The sequence below is a fragment of the Coffea eugenioides genome, chromosome 8 (assembly GCF_003713205.1).
Source record: "Coffea eugenioides isolate CCC68of chromosome 8, Ceug_1.0, whole genome shotgun sequence".
NCBI classification, from domain to species: domain Eukaryota; kingdom Viridiplantae; phylum Streptophyta; class Magnoliopsida; order Gentianales; family Rubiaceae; genus Coffea; species Coffea eugenioides.
Genome location: NC_040042.1, coordinates 33,717,514 through 33,727,800, shown reverse-complemented (window position 1 = coordinate 33,727,800; position 10,287 = coordinate 33,717,514). Strand labels below are relative to the sequence as shown.

At 36.5% G+C, this 10,287-nt stretch overlaps 1 protein-coding gene across 1 annotated transcript; it reads left to right on the top strand.

The window, feature by feature from the left end:
* The first annotated feature begins 912 nt into the window (after positions 1-912).
* Positions 913-8,659, top strand: LOC113780605 (premnaspirodiene oxygenase-like). Its single transcript, XM_027326389.1, has 3 exons — positions 913-1,912; positions 2,024-2,113; positions 8,600-8,659. The coding sequence occupies exons 1-3, from the start codon at positions 998-1,000 to the stop codon at positions 8,657-8,659; spliced, it is 1,065 nt and encodes a 354-aa protein (XP_027182190.1). The 5' UTR covers positions 913-997.
* The last annotated feature ends 1,628 nt before the right edge of the window (positions 8,660-10,287 follow it).

Genomic DNA, 10,287 nt, shown 5'->3' with positions numbered 1-10,287 from the left:
ACTCCCTCATAATTTGGTAAAGTGTCAATGTGATGGAAATGATTTTTTGTAGCGGAACGTAAGAAAATATCGATAATATCCTTATTTAAAAATTAAAATGATTGAAGTGATCAAAATATATAAACTTAATATGTATAAGAATATCCGCAGCCAGTTGCTTTCAGCCTTTCCTGCCAAGTTTGACAACGGGGAAAAGTAAAATATTGAGCAGAAAAAATAACCAAAATATAAGAGCATTAGACAAAGCAAAATCCTAGATGCAGGTTTGACACTTTTATATCCTAGAACTGGAGGACGAAATAAATGAAGGTTGGTGAACATACAACACTCGAATTAGGAACAGTTGACTAGTTGGTAATTGCCAACACTTAAAATATTTTCGGAGAATACTTGTCTCGAATTGGGGCAAAGGAAATGCCCAGTCAGATGGACGGTTGGGACTTGGGAGTCGGCTGTATTGACTATTGACCAGGCTCGATTTCAACCGTCTTTTAAAAATTTCTGAACTCTGAAATAGACAGTTGTGATCCAGTCGAACCAGTACGGCTCTAATCTCACCCATCCACAGCCTATGTGGTTGACCAATGACCACAGAACAGAGGAGCTGAATCCATTTGTCTCGAAGTTTGATAGTTGCTACTTACGAGCACAGTACTGGGTTTTGGACTAAAATAGCTATTGAATTACTCTTTAAACTTTTTTTTTTTTTTTTTGACACAGAAGTGTCCAGGTCAATCCGGACAAATTTTTGACACCGTTTTAATTATTTTTGACAAATTATTGAATTACTCTTTAAACAACTTTGACAAATTTTTTTAAAACGATTTTGACAAATTCATGCGAATGATCTCTGCAAATTTTCTTCGAGTAATACGACATAAATTAACTTCATTTCTTTGGTACAGCACTTCTTACCTGGTCAAATTCCAAGGATCACATAACATATAGTATAAAGAGAAAGAAGGAGCTCACACAGCTCATAGAACAGATTAATCCCATGACGATGGATAACCCCTTCAATTGGATTGCTTCCTTCATTTTCCTTGCCTTCATTTTAACTTTAGGAAAGAAATGGATGAAATCCAAAACAGTAAATGCTACCCAGAAGCTGCCACCAGGTCCAAAGAAGATACCTTTCATTGGAAATTTGCATAATTTGCTGGGTTCATTACCCCATCATGCTCTCGCAAAGTTAGCTAAAAAGTATGGTGATCTGATGCATCTACAGCTTGGTGAAGTATCAGCTGTCGTGGTGTCATCGCCACATTCGGCAAAAGAGATTCTGAAAACTCATGATCATGTCTTTGCAGACAGGCCGGAAATCCTAGTTGGCAAGATCATATGCTATGACAGTTCAAGCATTGCATTCTCTCAATACGGAGACTATTGGAGACAAATGCGGAAAATATGCGCCATGGAACTACTTAGTGCCAAAAGTGTTCGATCATTTGGCTCTATTAGGCAAGATGAGGTTTTGCATCTGATTTCATCTATTCAGGGTTCCACCATTGGTGGACAACCAATCAATTTGACTGAAGAAATTTCCTCATTCACAAGTTCCATGATTTGCAGAGCAGCATGCGGAAAAGTCTTTAGAGAACGAATTACGCTCATAAAATTAATGAAGGAAGTATTGTCCCGAACGAGTGGGTTTGACATCTCTGATCTGTTCCCATCCCAGAAGATTCTCCACCGTCTAAGTTGGATGAAGCCCGCATTGCAGAAGCTGCACCACAAGATTGATGTGATTTTGGAAAGCGTAATCAATGAGCATATTGAGAACTTAGCAAGATCGAAAACGGTGAATGGCGAGTTCGGCCAAGAAGATCTAATTGATGTCCTATTAAGGATTAAAGAAAGTGGTGACCTTCAATTTCCAATTACCAACAAAACAATCAAGGCTATACTGTTTGTAAGTATTGGTTATACATATACATATGCATATGTGTGTGTGTGTGTGTTTGTGTGTGTGTGTATATTGTATCATTTTGGTATAAGATAATTGTGCAATTATATGATGCAGGATATGTTCACGGGGGGAACTGAAACTTCGGCCACATTGGTTGAATGGGCTATGTCTGAGATGATAAGTGACGGGATTTTTACTATCAATGCAAGTTTAATTCCGAATTTACACCCGTTGGACTGCAAGTATACAGGTCGCAATTGTAGTACAAGATGTGTATCGGGTCGATCCCACGAGGAGCAATTAAAACAATTATTAGATACTAATTTACTCTATTATTTAGACTTACAATTAATTTGAGCAGAAACTTCAGAATTTAATTCAACTACAAAAATTCTTAAATAGATAAATGCAATTTCACAATAGAAGTAGAATTCACTAAATATTAAGATCTAGGGATGTAGATTCCACATATAACACAAAAGATCTAAAACGAATGAATTTAACACTTGTTACTGCTCTTGTTTAACCAAGGATTCATTTCCAACAATACCAAAATCACATTTTCATGATAATAATGGGTTAAAACAGATTAGTTTTTCCTAATCTCTTGGAAAATACTAAATTTGTTTTGTGCATACTTGAAATATAGATTTTATCCACTTGAATGTATTTCTATTCTCATGAATATACTACTCAAGCTCTACTTATGTCATTCCATTATTTTTACCATTTCTCAATGAGTAAAAACAACTATAAACCTGCTATTGGTGATCAAGCAACAACAAGTAATCCAACATACACAAGTAGATAAGTTAATACAAGACATAACAAGCATAAATCACAATCACTTCATATCATTTGGCCATAAGCTTCATCTACTCCCTAGATAAAGGAAATTAGCTACTCATGAATGATTTAACAATCAAACTCACAAGTTTATTAATGCAAAACATCATGAAGTACAAGTATAAGAAAGGTAAAAGAAAGCTTAGCCAATTGAAGGTAAAGCTCTCCAATTCCTGCTATGTTCTTGTACAAGATGGTTACAAGTGAAAAACCAAATGCTTCTCTAAGAACTCTTAACTAGAGAGAAAACTTGTTGCAAGAAGGAAAACTAGCTACGTATGGTAATCCAGGCTTCTCCCCTGTGTTTCTGCATAAAAGGTGGTAGAAATTCCATTCCTCTCACTTCATAATTTCCTCCACTCAGATTTTGTAAAAAGAAGTCAAAGATATGATGTTTCCTTTTTGTCCACACTCATTTGGTCTTCTCTTTTATTGCAGAAGCATGTGCACCGAATTCCCTTGCATCTTATAGCTGGAAAGTGGTATGAACACAAGAGAATTGACTGAGTCAAATTGCAGAATTTCGGCTATAAAACGCGCCTACACAAAACGCGGCATAAACTCGCGTTTTGTCTACTCGCGTTTTCACTCTGGCCTTATTTCAACTGCGATTTTCTCCATGATAAAGGCCAAACTAGCTTTTGTGCAAAACATACAAGTTGTAGCCCTTTGAGTTATCTTTCCAATGCTTCACGAATCATCCAAATCGGAGCTTTGTAGCCTGAGATATGATCAAAATACTGTCACCTGTTCAAACCTCTGTTTTAACTTCCGACCACAGAATGCAGCTTCTGTATTCCAACGTTTTGCCCATGAAGATGGCAGAAATGGATTTCGATGTCTTCATACGAATTGTAGGTCTCTTTCTTAGCTTTAAAATGGTATAAATATCACCTCAATCCGATAAGTGTAGCTCCAGATATGGTCAAAATACTGAAGAGTGTCAAAACTGACTTGTATTGCATTTCCTCACTTGAACGTTTTTCACTTCATTCTTCTTGTTGCCACTTGAATTCATCACCAAATCTCTATTTTTTACCTCATTTGACATCCTTTGGTGATTGAATCATCATTCCTGCATAAAAATGAAGTTTTACCATTAAAATCAATAGAAATGCAATATTATCCACTTTTACCAAAAATATATAATTTTACCAAAAACCTCTTTATTTTATTTATAAAACTAAATAATCAACTCAAAATTAACTAATAAAATGCACTTAAAAATACGTAAAATAAACTCTTATCAAATACCCCCACACTTGAATCATTGCTTGTCCTCAAGCAATATAAAATTCTAACCATCAATGATCCAAAAATTGAAAATAAACATATGTAGTATTTCAACTCCATTTCCTTGAATCAAGGTAAATAACCCTTATGTGATCTTTCCATTAAGTTCAAGTACTCATAATATCAAGCAAAGAAGAGCCAAGTATACCATAATTTTACCAATTCAACTCAACTTCTTATTTTTATCAAATTTCGCAAGCAAGCAACTCCTATAGTCAATAAAGATGCTAACTAATCTCATGATCAACTTCTTATTTTTCTTAAAGAGGGATTTAATTTACTTTTTATTTATTTATTTTATTATTATTTTTTTAAAATATATTTTAAGGGATAAATATTACTTAAGTTGTGAAAAATGCCTTTTGACGCGAAGATCAACATTTTTAGATGCAGATCCCCGGTTACTCAACATTTCACATACTCAAGTTGCTTTGCATACTCTTAATTCAAGTACCTTTTTACGCGAATGTCGACATTTGTAGATGCCAACCCCCGGTTACTCGGTATGAGAATCATTGGAGTAGAATAACCCCTTTTTTTTTCAATATATATATATATATAATAAAATTCCCTCTAAGAGTAATCATGAGAAGAGTATGACACTTATTAACCATATTAATTTCTTATCTTATAAAATTAGATAAAAAGAAGAATTTTCATCAAATATACAAAATGTAGGCATAATTTTCTCCACTTTACTAGATATACTTTCCTATAGATGTAAAAATTATAATCACATAAAAATCATTTCCAAATTTCATGAGAAAAGAAGTATCAAAACCGCATATATTTATTTCAAAAGGATAAGTGACAAAATTTTATTTATTTGTTATAGTTAATAACATATATATGTATAAGGTTTTGGAAAAATTTTGACAGAGTCTCCCCTTAAAAGTGGACTAAAACTCCCTGCCAGCAACCACAAGAAACACCATTTAAGCACAAGAATTATATCAAACACAACTAAAACCACAAGTATCATGCATATGTCTCCCCCCACACTTAAATTACACATTGTCCTCAATGTGTAGGGAAGAAATGAAACAAAAGAAGAAAAGAAAAGAAAGAAGTACTCCCCAAGTCAATGGCTGAGATCCTTATCAGCCACTAATCACGAACCACTGTCAAAATACAAGTACCTACCACATAGAAAACAGAAAAATAAAATGAAGTTAAACATCTTAAGTTCCACAAGTTAAGATAATTAGGCAAGCAAGTTCATCAACTAAAGATAGCTTCTGCAGTGTGCCAAGTCAGTCATCCCCCTCGGCATCATCGTCATCCTCTGCATCACGATTGGGCGGTGGATGAATGCCCAAATGATCTTCAATTCGGCTTAGACGATTCCTAACGTCAGCGAACTGGAATGCAAAGTCCTCCATATGGTCAAAAAGTCGCTGCCAATTAGTTTGTGGTGAAGGAGGAGGTGGTGCTGCAGTAGAAGGTCCAGCTTCATCCCGACCATGTCTAGCCTTTTGTCTCTGCTCCTGAACAGGGCGTGGAATGTCTCCCGTGCCAATACTAAGGCGGCGAAGAGTAGTGATAGTCATCTCAGCACGTGGTGGAACATACTCCCGCCGCATGCCTTCCAAGGGAACCTCAAAACGGGGGAAGATGAAAGTCAGTAGACGAGGAAATGAAAGTTTGAAGGAAGTTGTCTTACGCCTCGCCGTAGACCTAATGTGGCTGATGATGATGTTAGGCAATGAAATCCGAGCATATGGAGATGTCCGGTTATGGAACATGTAATCCAAGAAGTAGATATCGCTCTTGCGGACCTCCGTGTGCCCCGTCTTCTTTGGGATGACATTGTGAGCCATCATGTAAATGATAAGACGATGACGAGGTTCGAATACATTCGCCAATATAGTCTCCTTTCTGGTAGAGCGAAAAGGTTGGTACTCGAGACCAAACCTAGCCATGGCCAATGAGGGATCCCACCTCCTATTCGGGGGAACAAACTCCTTCTTCAAGTCTACTGGACGTCCGTCATCCATACACCCCAAAATAGCAGCCAAATCTTGCCGTGACAAGGTGATTCGTCTTCCACGCACCCAGGACTCAACTATTTCTCCACTATGGCGCGCCTTACTTTCAATGTTGGCGTAAAACTCGCGCACCAACTCTGGGTAGTAATGGTTTGGAAGGGTGAGAATCGGAGCCCATCCTAGCTGAGCAAAAGCTTCTGAGATGTTGTACATCATCTCAACTGGTGGACTGACGTGCATCTCAAACAAAAACTCCAAATTAGCACGCGCCTCATGCCACTCCTGATTCCTGCGAGTGTTGAACCTAGCACTGTCAAATACCGATTTTCCCGCTCCACGGGAGGTGCCCTCACCAGGTCGACGGTTAATTGGTGGAGGAGAAGGTGAATTCTCCTCTTCAGTCACTTCCATCTCTTCATTAACCTCCCTCTCCTCACTACTAGAGGATGAAAGTACCCCTCTTCTTCCCCTTGGCATAGTACCTAAAAAATATTTCAATTATCCACATGTACTACAACTCATTATTTGGCAACAAAAGTTCAGCATTAATCCAAATAACCTCAAATACAATTGCTCAAGTTCTAATCATTCAATGATCGTACAAGACATATTTTCTGCCTAAAGTTGCCCAAAATCACCAAATTACACAAGATATGTATCAATTATAATTTAATTAGTGAAAATAGGAACAATTATGATTATAACTATTTAGAATTAACAATAATAATATACTTTTAGCTATAATCATGTTTAGGCAAAAATTAAACTAATTAACTCACCAAATCAACCAAATTACTCACTATACACAATGCACATGCTTAAACATCATCAACTAACCATTTTTAACCATAATTTAACATCACCAATGGCTCAAAAACATCCTAGTTCCTTTTTCCAATTTCATCTAAATATAGCAATTGTGAATTTTAAAGTACTTGAAAACCAATAAATTGCTACATTTAAACATTTAAACATGCTTAAACAATCATAATAATCATGAATAAAATCAAAAATAGCCATGAACCTCATCAAATTTTCGAAATTAAAAGATGTCAGATAGCTCAGGATAAAAAATATGAACTTCTAAAATCAAAAGATTTGATGAAGAAACTTACCTCAATCACGTAGAAGGATGTTTGGTGATGCTAAAAATGCAAAAAGCCCTATGAAACAACCTCCAATTGACCTCCAATTGAAGAAATTAGAGTTTAAGAACCCTAACCTTCAATCCCTCAAAAACCTGATTTTAGGTGTTTTTCTTGGATTTTAATCGGTTAAAAAGGGTATATGAAGCTCAAAAGGTGTTGGGGTGATGATTTCTAGCAAGATTATGGAGTAAAAATGAAGATTTGTGAGTTGGGTAGAAGAGAAGAAGAAAAACGCGGCTGGAAAAATTGGAGAAGTGAAGAAATGTTCTGGAAATCGCGTTTTTGAAGCAGAAAAGTGAACCTAAAACGCGACTAAAAACGCGCCTTCAACGCGCGTTTTTAAAGCCGCGTTTTCTGCACAAATCTCGCAGAATTGAAAACGCGGTTACGTATGAAAACGCGACTTAAGGTCGCGTTTATCTGTGTCGCGTTTTCCAGTTTTGCTCAGGCGAGAAAACGCGACTTCCTCCAAAACGCGACTTCAAGTCGCGTTTTAAAGGCGCGTTTTCTGTTCTGCAGGCGCAGAATTGAAAACGCGATTCTGAGAAACGCGACTTGTAGTCGCGTTTTATTGGAAAACACGTTTTTTGCTTCGATTTTTAGCAGAATTTCAACTTTTGAAAAATTACAAAAGGTACCCCAATGACTCAAAATGCATCATAGATCATTTGTTTGCCAATTTTAATGACTGGAACAAATGTAAAACATTAAAAACATGCATTTTACCCCTTTATAATGAATCAAAAACACCTTTAACGCAAATCGAGGGGTTGAGTTGTTTGATCAAAGTTCGCCTTTTTTGTACTCAATTGGTCATCCTTGCCTTCAATTGCCAACCCTACATTACAAAAACAACAATTTAGCTAAAACATTGATTCAAACCACAAAATCACACCAAGTTAACAAATATAACCTAAATATTGGGTTGCCTCCCAATTAGCGCTTTTGTTTATAGTCGTTGGCTCGACTCACACATTCAGTTTCTTAAATTGAAGAAGAGTCACCCAAAAGACATATGAGTCCTTTGGGTACGATTTCACCTGCCAAGTAGGGTTTCAATCGTTGTCCATTGACCTTAAACTTTTCATTTCTTGAATTTGCCACTTCAACCGCTCCATAGGGAAATACTTGAGTGACTTCAAATTGTCCAGACCACCTTGACTTCAATTTTCCTGGAAATAACCTCAGGCGTGAATTGAATAAAAGCACTTTTTGCCCTACCTGAAATTGTTTAGGAATAATGTGCTTGTCATGCCAATATTTGATCTTTTCTTTGTAAATTTTGGCATTTTCATATGCATGTAACCGGTGTTCCTCCAATTCACTCAGCTCAAGTAATCTCCTTCCACCTGCAAGATTAAAATCTATATTAATTGCTTTAATAGCCCAATAAGCTTTATGTTCAATCTCTACAGGTAAGTGACAAGCTTTTCCATAGACTAAACGATACGGCGACATCCCTAAGGGAGTCTTAAATGCCGTTCGGTAAGCCCATAGTGTGTCATCTAGCTTTGTAGCCCAATCCTTGCGTGATTTATTCACAGTTTTCTCCAAAATGAGCTTTATCTCACGATTAGCTAGCTCCGCTTGTCCATTGGCTTGAGGATGGTACGGGAGTGATGTCTTGTGCCTACAGCCATATTTAAACAATAAGGAATCCAGTTGTTTGTTACAAAAATGTTTTCCTTCATCACTTATTATGGCCTTAGGTATACCAAATCTACAAAAAATGTTCTTTTTAAGGAATCGGAGTACAACCTTAGAGTCATTAGTAGGTGAAGCGATTGCTTCTACCCATTTAGAAACATAATCCACTGCTACTAAGATGTACTTATTATTAAAAGAGCTTGGAAATGGTCCCATAAAGTCTATACCCCATATATCAAATAATTCAACTTCTAAGAAGGTAGTTAGGGGCATTTCATTCTTTCGAGATATATTTCCAGTTCTTTGGCATGCATCACAACTTTTAACATATTCCCGAACATCTCGATACATAGTTGGCCAATAAAACCCTGATTGCCATACCTTTGCCACAGTTTTTGAGGTGCTAAAATGTCCACCTGTTTCAAGGTTATGACAATGATATAAAATATTATGTACCTCATTTTCGGGAATACATCGACGTACCATACCATCGGCACAATGTTTATACAGCAATGGTTCCTCACCAAAAGTAACTTTTGACATCATGTAAGAATTTCTTCTTTTGATGGTAATTAAATCCCCTTGGAATCTCTCCACTTACCAAAAAATTAGCAATATCAGCATACCATGGAGAATTGATAATTGCTAGGACAAACTCATCCGGGAAATTCTCTTGAATAGGAACTTGATCCTTGACTGGAATATATTCTAGGCGTGATAGATGATCCGCTACTAGATTCTCTGTTCCCTTTTTGTCTTTTATCTCCACATCAAATTCCTGCAATAAAAGAATCCATCGAATTAGTCTTGGTTTTGCATCTTTTTTATGTAACAAATATTTAAGAGCCGCATGGTCCGTATATATAATAACTTTAGATCCTACTAGATAAGATCTAAATTTATCCAAAGCAAATATCACTGCCAATAGCTCTTTTTCTGTAGTTGCATAATTGAGTTGTGCCTCATTTAGCAACTTGCTAGCATAGTAAATGACGTGCAACCGTCCTTCTTTCTTTTGTCCCAAAACTGCTCCAACCGCATAATCACTTGCATCACACATCAATTCAAATGGTAGTGACCAATCAGGCGAAGTTATAATTGGGGCCGAAATCAATTCCTTCTTCAACCTTTCAAATGCAACCAAACAATTGTCATCAAATTGAAAAGGAGTATCTTTACATAATAAATCACATAATGGCTTTACTATTTTAGAAAAATCTTTAATAAAACGTCTATAAAAGCCAGCATGTCCTAAAAAACTCCTTATCCCCTTGACATTGCTTGGGGGTGGCAATTTTTCGATGACTTCTATTTTGGCTTGATCCACCTCAATTCCCTTGGAGGAAATCTTGTGTCCTAAAACAATTCCTTCTTTTACCATAAAATGACATTTCTCCCAATTCAGTACAAGATTTGTTTCCTCGCATCTCTGCAAAATCAATTCCAAATTATGAAG

What these genes read in the sequence shown, in the direction of transcription:
- LOC113780605 (XM_027326389.1), top strand. Translation starts at nt 998, where the DNA reads ATGACGATGGATAACCCCTTCAATTGGATTGCTTCCTTCATTTTCCTT. An exon ending in CAATCAAGGCTATACTGTTT is followed by an intron (nt 1,913 to 2,023) that starts GTAAGTATTGGT and finishes TATATGATGCAG; the next exon opens with GATATGTTCACGGGGGGAAC. An exon ending in ACGGGATTTTTACTATCAAT is followed by an intron (nt 2,114 to 8,599) that starts GCAAGTTTAATT and finishes CAATCTCTACAG; the next exon opens with GTAAGTGACAAGCTTTTCCA.